Source organism: Amblyomma americanum, chromosome 2 (assembly GCF_052857255.1).
Source record: "Amblyomma americanum isolate KBUSLIRL-KWMA chromosome 2, ASM5285725v1, whole genome shotgun sequence".
In the NCBI taxonomy this organism is placed as follows: domain Eukaryota; kingdom Metazoa; phylum Arthropoda; class Arachnida; order Ixodida; family Ixodidae; genus Amblyomma; species Amblyomma americanum.
This window is the reverse complement of record NC_135498.1, coordinates 212,830,137-212,844,297: the sequence shown is the minus strand read 5'-3', so window position 1 is coordinate 212,844,297 and position 14,161 is coordinate 212,830,137. Positions and strand designations below refer to the sequence as shown.

Below are 14,161 nucleotides of genomic sequence, written 5' to 3'. Positions count from 1 at the left end.
GCAGAAGATTTGCCTGACCAAAAGAACTCGCCCACTTTCGACATCAACCCAGCCCTACCCCGGAACACACAAGACCAGATCCGCAATCTGCTTCGAAGCTACAGCGAGTGTTTTTCCTGATCGCCGAAGGTCCGACAAACGCCAATTGCCAAGCATCGCATTATAACGGACCAACACGCCCGATTTCTCCGTCAAAGCCCCAACGGTGTGTCACCGCGAGAACGACAAGGCATCCGGGGCCAAGTCGAAAAAATGCTTCGCGACGACGTCATCCAGCCTTCAAACAGCCCATGGGCGGCACCGGTTGTTCTAGTGAGAAAGACGGCGCACTTCGATTCTGCGTTGATTACCGCCGCTTGAACAACATAACAAAGAAGGACGTCTACCACCTCCCCCGCATCTATGACACACTGGACCGCCTCTGCGACGCCAAATATTTCTCGCCGATGGACCTCAAGAGCGGCTACTGGCAAATTGAGGTCGATGAAAGAGATCGCGAGAAGACAGCATTCATCACTCCGGAAGGGCTCTTTGAGTTCAAGATGATGCCATTTGGTCTCTGTTCCGCACCAGCGACGTTTCAGCGAGTAATGGATACAGTGCTAGCAGGCCTGAAGTGGCAAATTTGTCTGGTATATTTTGATGACGTCGTTGTCTTCGCCTCGAACTTTGAAGAGCACCTCAAAAGACTTCGAACAGTACTAGACGCCATCAAGTCGTCTGGCCTAACCTTGAAAGCAGAGAAGTACCACTTTGCCTACGAAGAGCGGCTGTTTCTAGGCCACATCGTTAGCGAGGAGGGAGTACGCCCAGTCCCGCAGAAAATAGCTGCTATTGAACAGTTTCCACCTCCGGCCGATAAGAAAGCGACACGGCGCCCCCGGTGTGCTCATAACGGACAAAGGAACAGCATTCGAGGAGGAACTAACGCAAGCCATCCTGCGTTACAGCCAAACCGGTCCCCGGAGGACAACTGCATACCATCCGCAGACCAACGGACTGACCGAGGGCCTGAACAAAACCATCACCGATATGCTTGCCATGTATGTCGGGAGGGATAGAGAGTGAGAGAGAGAAGTGGTAGAGGAAAGGCAGGGAGGTTAACCAGTAAAGTGTTCCGGTTGGCTACCCTGCACTGGGGGAGAGGGATGAGGGGGCGTAAAAGAATAAGATGTAGAGAAATGCGGTCCGTAGCAAGCACGACAGGCAATGACACAAGCACTGTAAGTCACAGGTCCCTGCAGCTGTAGCCTGCACACCTTGAGGGCTGCCGACTGCTGCGACCTGAGTGGAACAGATCGAGGGCCCTCCATCACAAGGCAGCGCAGATGTTTCAGTGTCAGGAAAGGCTTCTTGCCGTTGAGGCTGATAATGTTGAGGACAACATAAGCATCGGTCTTCTCAGAAGGATAAGGCTGGAGGATTCGTTGTGCCAGCTATTGGACAGCTGCAAGCACTGGATTCAACAAATTCAGCATCTGCAGTGCATTCTGTGCAGCTGGCATGCGCATGCTGGAAAGCAGCACGTGCATGGCATTCACGATTGGCTTTAGCATTGCAATCACTTGCTCGTCTGCGATCTGGTCCGGTTTCTGACCTACTACCCGACCAGCAGTAGGCTCAGCAAACTGGATGCGCGGTGCTGGGGTGGGTGCTGGGTGTTTCGGGAGCGATGGTCAAGTCACTTGCCGGTCCCGGTCTAGGACCGGAGTTGTGACTTGTGCTTGATTATCAATGGGCTCGGGACTCTGAGTACGCAATACCTGCTTGGTCACTGCGGGTTTGTGTAGATCAGGCAGGGATGGCCAAGGCCCGTCTGCTGCAACCATCCCTGCTTCGCCAGTCATACGGCTCCCGTTCCTTAGAGTAGTATGCGGAGGGGGAAGACGAGTTGAGGAAATTTTTGGACGATCCTTTCGAATGTCTCAACACTTTTAGGTCTGTGACGAGGGCGACGACGTCACCGCAGCTTAGCGGCAGCTTCTCTGTGTGGAATTGTCTCTTGCCATTTGTTTGAGTATCGCCCTTTTCCTTTTCAGGCGAGGACAATCTTTTGAGGCAGCGTCATGAAGGCCGCGGCAATTGGCACACGTAAGGACTGTTGGCCGGTAAAAATCGCCGCTGTGTGGCTGAGTACACCGTGGGCACACGATGGGAAAATTGCACACACTACTCATGTGTCCTATCTTCATGCATTTCCGGCACTGGAGTGGCTTCAGGACGAAAGGCCTAACTGGATGCCGAAAGTGCCCAACCTTCACGTACGTTGGAATGCAGTCCCGTTGGAAGGTCAACTTGATGTACTTTGTCCTCCCAAGGCGCTGAGCTTGCAGTATGGCTACACCGTCGGTAGCTGGTTGAATCAAAATGGGCAGATCAGAGTCGCGGATGACTACGTCGACGTCGTAAATGACGCCTGCCGTAGTGCCACTGCCTAGAAGAGCATGGGAATGAACGCTGATGCCGCCGAGCGTTCTGATGTTGCTCAATCTCTCAAGCGCTTTCCGGTCCATGACATCAATGGCGACGACATTCCTAAAACGAATCACCCTCACATCTTCAATTGCTCTCGGGACGCGGTCCTCTAGGAACGCAGACGTGGCTTGCCTATTGATGTGGCTGAGATTGTCGGTGGGAGTCTCTGGCACAAATAGGAAAGTATGTGCCGATGATCCTCGCTACGTAGTGATCGTGGACATGATCGACGACGAGTCCTCACCTTTGCGCAGTCTCCGTTGGGCCTTCTTGCTTACTACTCTGATGAAGCCGTCGTCAGGCGAAGAGTCATCACTGGTGGCCGACTACACCACGGTGGCCTGGCTGCTTGCGTCATTCATGAGGCCAAGACGCTTCCTCAGGGCGGCAGCGGCTGACCGACCGGACTGAAGTTCAACAGCGTCCACTTCCAGCACCGTCACCAAAAAAGAAACAGTGGTTTCATTATAATGTCGCAAATCAGGAAAAAACTGAAGAGCCGAAGGGACGGCGTTCTGGTCTAGAGCCACTTCATCGTCTTCTTTTCTCTATGTATGTCGATGCCGAACACAAAACCTGGGACGTCGTCCTGCCTTACGTCGTCTTCGCCTACAACACTGCAGTGCAGGAGACCACCCAGATGACGCCTTTTAGGCTCGTCCATGGCAGGGAGGCCACGACCACGCTAGACGCCATGCTGCCCAACGTTACAGAAGAAGAGAACGTCGACATCGCCGCCTACCTTCAACGCGCAGAAGCTCGAAGGCTTGCCCGATTGCGGATCAAAGATCAGCGGCGGACCGACGCCAGACGCTACAACCTACGAAGACGCCACGCGGAATACAAGCCAGGAGACCAAGCCTGGGTTTAGACGCCCATTCACCGCCGTTGATTGAGTGAAAAACTTTTGCGCCGCTATTTCAGTCCGTACAAGGTTCTTCGTCGGCTAGGTGAACTGGATTATGAAGTCACCTCTGACGCAATGACTGCCTCCCAGCGACGCCGCGTCAGGTGGAACAACAGACGACATGCCACTCTAAGTCTAAACCCGCTTGAGCATTCAAACCACCAACACCACCCACACACCGCGGGGAGCCCATAAAAAATTATGGCGGCAGAAAAGGAGTGGACGAGGGCAAAAGCTTCTCTGGATCGTACGGCGCTTCAGCGAGGTCACCGGCGGAACGGCTTTGTGGTGTGCCTTTTCTTGGTATGACCTGCACTACATGACGATAGTGTGATCTAGTGCTCCAAAATACCTCATGCTTGCATCTATGCTCACTCAAGAAAGTGTCCACTAAAGAGAGAATTTTTTTTTTCTGAAATGGGTTCCTGAAGAATTTACTGTTCGGGTAAAAAATCACTTGGGGACTTTTTTTCAGTGGTGGCTTCCCCAGGAGACTTTTTTTCCTGGGACAAATCATCCGGGGACATCTTTTCCTACACCCATGCAGCGGGTGTAGGAAAACTTGTCCACAGTCATTCAACAAATCTGAGTTACCTTATCCTCCCCTGTCGCTTTTTGTCTTTGTCTTGCTTGGTAAGCTCTTTACTTCCTGTTTGATTACCTGTGAGATGTGCAAATCGTGCACACCGCTCACGTCACCGCTTCAGTTCTCATTATTCCGGCTGCTGTAGAGATCTGTGTAGAATCCTTCGGCTACTTTAAGTATCTCATTCATATTAGTAATTGACGCTGCCTTCCTTGTCCATCTGATATTCACCTATTCCTAGTTTCCTATCGACCGTTTCAGGCTACATCAATCCTTTCGAGCCTATACTAGATCTCCTCCATATTATAATTCCTGATGTCATGTACCTTAGGCTTATTAGCTTTGAGAATTCTGCCAGTTTCATTCTGTCCGTAAGGTTAGACGCTTTCATGCTTTGGCGTTCTTAAATAAGATTTTTCATCTCCTAAGAAAGCTTCCCAGCATCTTTTCTAGCTACCATACGTCCTACTTATATTGCGGACTCCGTAATGACCTTTCTGGGATTATTCAATTCCTGAGCACTGACATCATCATCCTCCAATAAAGCGGGATATCTGTTCCTCAGCGAGATCCTCGATTTATTTACTTCCCCCCTTACCGCTAACCCGTTAATGTGCTTTTTCGTTACCAGTTTCCTGTGTTCCCTGTTCAATTCTAGGCCAGTTCGAGACCTCACTATGTTATGGTCCCTACACTACATCTTGCCAGCATCCATATCCTGCACTATTCCAGGATGGGCGCACATTGTGAAGTCTGAGTTTTAGTCTCGCCGTTTGGGCTCTTCCAAGTCCACTTCTTGTTCTCCCATTTAAGGAAGGAGGTGTTCACAACTTGTGAGTTATTTAGTTCTGCGAACCCTGCAAAATACCTTTCCCCTGCCGTTCATTTATCTCCACTTTATTTCCTCCGGCTGCACCTGAGACTTTAGTCGGCTGTTGTCGCGGCCATCTTTTCCTTTTACACCACTACTATATAGGAAGTTGTTCACTCACGGGGTCTGTTGCGGGTTGCCGCTCACTCCTCCTTCCGCCTGCACTTCAGGGAAGCGGACAGAGATCTGCTCTGGGGGTGTTTCGTCCCGCTGCACATACGGAGGGCCCCTGCAGTCGATGAGGGCGGCAGCAGTGAGTTTCCCAAAGCTACCTTGAGGGAAAGGAAGTCTCTCAAGGAGCCCCTCAGCCGTCGCGGATTATGCTGTGTAATCGTTGCTGCTCTGCGATGGTGTGCACTGTGCGCACAGTAGCGTCTTCTAAGTAGCGCGTTTTTCAATTTTTAAAAAAATAATTACTGAGCGTAAGAATGGCTTGAACTAGTCTCATGTAGAAATCCTAAAAGTTCGCCTCGAGAAGAGGTATCGCTGCGGCTAAACCAGCGCGGTGGATGAACGGCCCCATCGCCTTTTTGCCTAAGTACATAGCGTCGCTTTTCTCTCCGCAGCCACATGGCCGAGCAGCTGCCTCCTGCTTCATACGTGGCCCATCCTCCGCTCGTTGAAAGCGAACACCTGATTTTCCACACTGCGTCTTTTCTAACGGCCACCGTGGTGCTTCTGCGCGGCACCGACTATGCGTGGCGCGAAATGACCCTCACGCAATGGTGGCCCCCACCGCACCCGTGCCGCGCTGAGTGTGCTAGGTGCGGTGCCGCACACGACGAAATTGTGGGGGCACTTAAGCTCTTGCGCCTGTAAGGACATGTCATACGATACGGTTAATGTGTCCCTCCTGTTGCCCACGCAGACACTGTTTCCGTACTGTGTGGAAGACCACACGACATGCATATAAAACCTCGCTCTAACCACGCCGCACAAACGTGCCTGCCTGGCCTATAGGTAGCGTGTCTGACTCTCAACCTAAGCGTCAGAAGCTCGATTCCCGACTAATCACCCCAATTCATTTGCTTCTATGTACTAAGGACGTCTGAGTCGTGTAGCGACCTTATAATGACCAGTTTTTAACGCAGACTGATGGGCGGACTGATGACATAGTAAGACTCAGGAAGCCACTGAGCCACCGGGGTGGGTCTTCATGGAATATTGGCGGGAATGATCTAGGTCAGTAATTAGGGTTAACTAACTCTACTTTCATTTTGTTTTCTTAGAAAAGGTGGCTATAATGTAAATCAAGTTGGAAAGTTAAGAAAACAGCGCAGCTGCACAAGGACCAGAGAAGAGACAAGACACAGCGCAGACTTACAACTGAATTTTAATCAGAGCGCCATCGTTTAAGTAATACGCCTGGATAACATCAAAGGTTAAACAAGGCGAAACATTTAGCTTATTCAGAGATTATAGGACGACGAGATGGCGATTGAAGGTGCGCTAGCACACCTCGTGCCTGAGCGCTTCATCTTGTCTCATCTTCCCTCGTCCTTGTGCAGGTGCGTTGTTTTGGACTTACCAGTTTTTAATGTCTTAATCGCTGTTCATATCCGCCCCTCGACGTTTGGCGTGGCCACCTTTTCGACCAATTTGAATTTTAGCTACCAACGCACAGCGCACACCTTCGGATTTTCTGCATAACGGGACCATTGATGCTATTGCTTCAGTAATGGAGCCGCGTTATTGCAAGCGCCGTCATCCACCGTGCTCGATTGCAGCCGAGCGCTCTAGAGTGTGCGCCCGCCGCCCTCAACACAGTGCTCGCCGTTTATGGTTCTACAGTCTAGCACGATTTGATGGTGATCACGCTTAGCCTACTCAGATTCAGTTGACCTGACACAGTTTATTTTGCTTGGCTAGACGAAGGGTTCCTCTATCGAACTTGAAAAAGGGGGTATCAGCAGAGACACAAAGATGCGTACACAAGACAACGGTGATATGCACGACGGACGCTGGACTGCCAAACGACAAAGCCATTAGGCTCCTCGACTGAAATCTAACCTTTCATGGCAAGGATCATGCATGCTGGATGTTTCCACCCCGGACAAATAGACAGCCCTGATGCCGAATGAATGGAGCCAGTCTAAGCTGGTCGAGAGGGGCGTAGCGTTCGGACGCCTCCTGGAAACAGTGCAGGAGAGCTGCTGCTGCCGCCGCATGGCATGTAGACCGATACAGCAGGGCGACAAGTTGCTTGCAAGCGGGGTTTTCTTTCTCCATCATCGGGGGCCTATTGCTGAAGCCGGGTTGCGGAAAGTGAAGGGTGTTGCAGGCCAGCAGACGCCGACATCGGGCCGAATGAATAAATTGTAAGTAATGCCGTACATACATACACAATGCATGCCTTGTAAACTGGCTGGCCTTTGCACGAGAATTAGAAACGAAAGGAGGAAGAAAGGGGCATGTAAAATCAACGACATGAAACCCTTCGTCCAGTGCAAGACTGGTGATGTTTACCGAATTCCGGTGGCCCGTTGATAAGTCCATATAGTCCAGACAGGCAGGTATGTTACTAAGCGCTTGCAAGAACACAACACGACCCTAGCTCGGGCGATTCATTGCCGCCGCCGGAAAACGTGCAAAAACCTGTTCTGGTGTTCGAACATGTGACTATTTTGGGGAGGGGAAGGGTGAGATATGGAGCCGGGAAATCATAGAAGCTTTTCATACTGGCAATCAGGAAGAATACTGTGTGAGTGACTCGTCTTAACGAACAAAGAACGTGCCTACCTAGCGGGTAGATAAAAGAGTGATCAACCTGACATCAATTCCCGTGTCATAGGAGTAGTTGAAAATACGCATGCGTCGAGTTTTTGTGAGAAAATGTACATTCCAGTAAAGCACAGTGAATGTCCAGCACATGTCTGTGTCTAACACCCTTTTCTTGTATCCGTTTCTTTGTTTTTCCGCTGGTACCCCTTTTTTTCAAGTCAACACGCGCCAACTGGCCCAAAAGCTAACGTTTTTGTTCCTATGTCGTTCACCACCATGTTTGTTGTGAACTAAGTGACTTATACGTCAGGCAAAATTTCTTGGCCCGTTTCCACCGGAAGGAACATAATAACCATGAAATCACGCTAGTCAGTACACCTTTTTACTGCTTTCAGTACGTCTATGCCGCCTTCTTGACCTCATTTTATGTCTTGCACTGTTCATCCATGTTGAGCATTTCAGTTTTAATATGGTTTTCTTTCTCTCACCGTCACAGTCATGCTTGGGGAGCCCTGGTGAACGTTTTTTCTTTCTTTTCATGTGACGCTACTGCACCTGATATGCAGAATCAGCATGGAAAAACGACGCGTGTGCTTGGCTCTGAATCTGCATTAAAATGTCAATGGGGTGTCTAAGGGGTGTCGTGTACTCCGCTCCCGTGTTTCTTTTTCAGCTCGACACACCAACCACCCCAGCAAGGTGCATCAGCCACTTTTTTCATACATTACTCATTTCTGCGCTAGGGGCGTCCCGTGTAGTAGGGCAAAAAGGGGCCATTAAACCCCTGTCGGGGCACGCCAGTTCTCATCCACTTGCATGGGCAGTAACTGTCGCCCCAATACTCACTCCTTCTCGTCCAGTTGTGGCCCGCTAAGGTCGCCGGCGGTCAGCACGTCCGCGATGTTCCCTGAGAGAGCGAAGCAGCCCTTGCGGGTCATTCACGTCACCAGAGCACTAGACGATGCTTAACTGGTGGCACTTCCATCAGTTAATGGTGGATGCCAACGCGCCCACCGGTTACGTCGTTCGCGACGCGCAAACCAGGGAGGGGCACCTAAAACGTGGCCCGCATGGAGCGTTTTTTCGGGCGATTCGTCGGCGTCGACGGCAGCGCCGCGCCGACGGCGGGAAAGGGCAGCGACAGAGGGCCCATGAGAGCTGGAGCGGGCGTCACGTGATTCTGGACAAAGCCACGCCGGTGCACGCCGGCCGCGAGAGACGCGCTCGCATGGGGGATGCGCGCTCGCGAGCATTTTGCGCGCGGGAGCCCGCGGCTTCACTTCGCTTCTTGCGCATCCGTCTGATTTCAGTATGGATGGGGGCGCGCGCAACGCACAACTGGGCGGCAAAAAAGCGCCGCTTGGCTGCTGACCATACAGGAGTAAATTCGTAGACGCCGGCGCGGGCGTCGGGCGCGCGACGCGATTTCGCGGGCAGAAAATGATTCATGCGGGCCACGCTTGCGATGTCCGCTCCACATCGCGCAGATTCGACGTTGGCATGGAGACGGCCAACACTATTGGGAACATCCCTGCTTTCTTGACTAACGGTGGACCCCCCCCCCCCCTTCCCTGAGAGGGCGAGAGAAAGTTCCCGCGATGGACGCTGTCTCTGTGCGCGCCATACCTCGGGGCGAAGCAACACAGAGACGCGATGTGTCTACAATGGCGCGCTGCAATCCGGAGGAAGCTATCAGGCTCCGCGGAACCGAAGAGTTTGTTTGAGTGAGCGATTTGAATGGAGATCCTGTATTGTGATCGTATCGCTACGGTATGATTCCTGGGCATCTTGCTTCTAAGCGGATTCGCGGAGCTGCTGCAGATCGCCGAGTGGAATGTGAAGGTGCGTGCGGTAAAAACCGGTTAAGTTGCAACGAAGAACGCGCTATCGCACGACTGCCTGGGTGACCAACACTGTCTTCAAACCAGCGGAAAAGCTATTTCAGCGTTTTCGAGTTTGCGGTCTGTCGCAGTTCCCTGTGAAAAATTCGTGATTTTGCTTGCCTCTATCTTGTTCAGTGTATGGTTGTTGTTAAGGGAGCTCCCTCAGTGCATTTTAATCTCGCTCAGATGCATGTGTTCCGATCTGATATTTGTAACGACTCGGCATCGTCTCTGCTGAATAAATGTTCTACCTAAACGTTTGACTCCTACCCAAGCTCTGTTTTGCGACCGCCAAAGGCAGTGCACCAAACGCCCCCCCCCCCCCCCTTTTCACGCAAATCGGGGATGTGGACCAGAAATTCTGCCTACGCATCCTACAAAGGCTTCTCAGTATCCGCAGCTCATATAGTCACATGCTCGCTACGTCGAACGCTTGTACACTAGTGAAAAATCTGATTTTTTCTTCGACGCTGTCATCGCCGGGTAGTCACCATGCACCCGCATGAACGGCACATCATATGGGCGGCGAAAGGGAAGCCGGGAAAAGCTCTCCCACTCTTTCTACAGCCGCCGCTACGCTGCCAGTGCTGCGTCACCAGGCGATACGCGGGGATTCAGCGCATTTCTCAATCCCCTGCTCGACGGTGTGAACATAGTTCACCGTCCAGTAGCCTTTTCGAAAGTCAGGCTAGAACTTTGGTTGACTCTAGTCTCAGGTTGTAATAATTTTATTGGCGATTAGTTTAGCTTATATCCTGTAGGAAAATGATGGTGAGCTCATGGGTCTAATTTTTCAAGCTTTTGACGACATCTTTCTTATGAATCAAGATAATATTGGCACCTTCCACGCTTTCAATATGCTCTAGGTTGTGAGGCATGGGTATACAGGGTGGCAATATGGAAAGACATATATAACGCTATTCTCCATTTTCCTTTACACTCTCACTTCCGCGAGCGACTTTTATACGTGTGTCTGTGCGAGCCATCAACCGAACGAATAGTCTCTCCATGAATTTGGTTGGGAGTGGTTTCCCTGAGCGATATGCCTGTCCCTGCGTATTTCGTGGCAAGCGCCGGAGCAAGCCGAGGTCGCGAGCAGCGCGCCTCCTCCACACTCGAGATCCGCCACCTTGTGACCCGCATTAAATGTCAAGGCCAAGCTCGAATGCTATTGCGTGAGACATTTCAGCTGCGGCGCGTGCCTGGCGCTGCGTTTTGCTACCATCGCCAAGCTGCCGGGAAGCGGCAGCTACACTGCGCCCGTTTTATGCAGCGGTCGACGGGAAAAATTTTCTACGGGCTTTCTGTCGAAGTCGTCGCATGGTGCCTGGCTCTACCACTGCCGCCGGTGAGCGAGATTTCGTGACCGTTGGCGTACCTACGACGCCATGGACCGGGTACTCAGCGGAAGCGGGTGGAGGCGAAGTACTCCGACGCCTTTCCATGGCTGGAGAGAAGCCGTCGCTACGGTGCCCAGCTTGGCCAATGTCGTGCCGGCGCGACGGCATCGATGCATAAACAATTTTTGGGCTTTCTCCTGCACCTTAGTGAAGTGAATATTTGAATAATTTTTGTTTGCTTTCTTAGCCGTCTCGCTTTTTCTCCTTTCGGATTTCTTGCTATGCAATGAGGATGGCTCGTTTTTGTTCGCTCAGTATGCACGTTATTTGTGCAGTGAAGCGAGGTTTCGTGCCTAGTCCGCGCATGTGTGTTGCTTCTGCTCCGTGGCACTGTGCGCAGTTTTCTCCTCATGCGTGTGTAGCCCGCCTAGCAACTCTGCCGCGGTGCAACACGCAACTTGACGAACGCGTCTTCCAGAGTCACCCTTCCGACCGACACCGGCGTGACGAGGACGGACAGAAAAGCCTACCAGCTGGCGCGTGGATTCGAGCTCCAATTAGGCCCCTAAAAAAACTTCCTCAGACAGTATATAGACTCTATAGATTTTTCCCATAAAGTCTTTAGATATTCTTGGACAAATCTTGTAGACTGATCTATATAGACAATGCAAATCCTCAATACACTCTACAGACAATCTATAGATACGTGGCCATACAGTTTTAGTAGACTTTTTTCTATAGACACTCTATACACTATGGACTGACAACGCGAAATATCTTTAGGAAGGCAATAGAGTATATAACAAGTCTACAGAAAGTCTACAGACCATTTATGTAAGGGATATGCGACTCACCGGCGTTTACCAGCTCCTTTCTGGGCCCTGCGATCCTCTGGTGCTTCGTGCGGGCTGCAGGTGACCGGTGGCCAGCTCTGGCAGAGGCGACCCTCGGGCGCTCTGACGGCGTGCGAGCTGCTTCCGAAGCTACGCTCCCCTCCTTCCTGTCGGCTCCGTAGCGCGGATCGAACGTGCGCCGCACATCTGCGCCAACTGAACAGCGCGCTTGCGGCACTCAAGTCTCGCTCGCAAAACCCATCTCCTCATGCAGGACGCAACGCATAGATCACCGACAACAGGGTAGAAAAGTTGGCAGTGTACACAGTGGAGCTGCAGCTGCCTTTCTTAGTAACCATGCGCAAATATTACCACGTAGGTATTTGAGAAAAAAGCCCGCCACAACCAGGCAGTATGCACGCAACAAAGCTCCATCGTCCATTGGCCGATGTTATGATGGGAAAGGTCTCAAGCATTGCGCTTGCCTCAGTGACCACCTTGCTAGATGTGTTATCGGTGCGTGCTTTGGAGAAACGCGTGCTTTTTCTTTTTGATTCAAGGGTAGCCGAAGGCGAGCTTCTTTTATTAACGTATTCAGCATACAAGTGAAGGGAAAAGAGGTGCTCGTTACGGCATACATTGGCTTCCGTAATGTTCTTTTATTACCGATCTCACGGGACAGAACAATTCCCTGTGGGCAGAATGACTGAATACCACGACTGCTGCGATGAATACCCACGACCGAGGCAGTTCGCTGCATTTCGCGCGTGCCACGTCAAATGATTCTGCCCATCACGAAGGCGTGAATTAAGACACCGCAAACTCTGGCCGACGTAACCGCAAGGCAGCTACCATGCCTAAGTTGCGAAAGCAGTCTTTCGCCCGGAACCCGCGTAGCAGCCTTTACTCTCTGCTTTGTCAGGAAGGGATGTCTGCACTAATCCACAGATCACTGCTGGTCGGAGTCCCTCTACTTCAGGGCCTTTACCGAATATGCAACAGCTTTTCATTGCGAAATGAAGACTGTTTTAAGCGCGGCCCGCATGGAGCGTTTTTCCGGGCGATTCGTCGGCGTCGACGGCAGCAGAGCGTTTTTTTGCCGCCGGAGAGGACGTTTTTGCCAAATTGCCTGGTTCTGGCGGAACAGAAAAAAACGGCGACGCCGGGAGAGGGCTGCGACAGAGGGCCTATGAGAGCCGCAGCGGGCGTCACGTGATTCTGTACGGAGCCGCGCCGGTGCACCCGGCTACAGTAACCCGGCCGAGGGAGACTCGCTCGCATGGTGGATGCGCGCTCGCGAGCATTTCGCGCGCGAGAGCCAGCGGCTTCGCTTTGCTTCCTGCGCATCCATCTGCTTTCACTATGGATGGGAGCGCGCGAATCACACAACTTGGCAGCAAAAAAACGCCGCTCGGCTGCTGACCGTGCGGGAGTGAATTCGTCGACGCCGGCGTGGGCGTCGGGCGCGCGACGCGATTTCGCGGGCGAAAAACGCTCCATGCGGGCCACGCTTTAGGCCTTTCGCACACGTCGGAGAGAAGTGAACTGCTCCTCAAGAACATGCTGAGGCCTCAGCTTCCAGCTTTCTCACTTCATAGCAGTGCACAAATCCGCGTGGACATTTCTAGAAAGGCTTGTAACCTGGTCGGGGCGAAAATCCGAGAGAAAAGAACGTGACACTCCGTCCAAAGACCTATCAGGATAGAAACTTACTTCCCGAACCTATGTTTTTGGGTTCGGAATATGGCAGACTTGAAATGCGGCTACAGCGCTTCGCCCTCATCCGCATGAGCAAATCTTGTCTCGATTGAATTCTTTGCTTCTCTGGGCAACTGAATTCTACCCCTCCCGAATCTCCTTCGCTGCAACATGCCGAAAGTGACTGTTATTTTGGGAGACAGCGAAGAGTATTTTTCAGTGCCGGCAGTGACTGAGTTGCATTGACCAGCTACATCCAGAACAGGCTGTAGGTGCGGGCGTTACCCCATTGCCCGACAGCAGCACCAAAAAGTTTTAACTGCAAATAAACCGATGATCACATCCCGCAATTATCGAGCGAGGCTCCCTTTAAGTGCAGTGTAGAGGTGCAATTCCTAAAAATTCGGTCTTAGCTTTGGTGGCTGAATTCGCGAGGGCTTCGAGGTTTCTTTCCTTCTGAACATTCATAGCTTCTTTACTCCGGATCCCGACAGCGGAAATAAACAGCTCCGTTTTTTAAATACATGCTCTGTGGCACGATCATTGTTCGCAGAAGGCAGTCGACCCCTCGTAGTTAACTCCCAGCCTTGTTTGGTGACTGGAATCAAGAACCGACTATCTGGCCTATACATAGCAAGGCGCTTCAAACCGCAAAGTACTACTTATTTGCTCCGATAATACTCCGTCGGCCCTTTACTTCAAATCATGGGATCCGTCATTATTGTATGGCATTACTGCCAATTTAGTTTTTTTCTTGAACAGGCTGCACATTTCGGCGCTGTTGACCCCTCCTGGCACTCATGAGGTGAGCCCAAACGACTTATTCAGTGCGTTTGGTAGAAAGCAA

At 51.6% G+C, this 14,161-nt stretch overlaps 1 protein-coding gene across 1 annotated transcript in view; it reads right to left on the bottom strand.

Moving 5' to 3' along the window:
- The window catches only part of LOC144122126 (putative ATP-dependent DNA helicase HFM1), a 364,149-nt gene that overhangs the window by 9,526 nt on the left and 340,462 nt on the right, over nucleotides 1–14,161 (bottom strand). The window contains exons 25-27 of the mRNA XM_077655666.1: nucleotides 11,638–11,832; nucleotides 8,407–8,467; nucleotides 4,961–5,068 (exon numbers count right to left, since the gene is read on the bottom strand). Coding sequence (XP_077511792.1) covers nucleotides 4,961–5,068; nucleotides 8,407–8,467; nucleotides 11,638–11,832 — 364 coding nt within the window. The remainder of the gene's footprint in view (nucleotides 1–4,960; nucleotides 5,069–8,406; nucleotides 8,468–11,637; nucleotides 11,833–14,161) is intronic.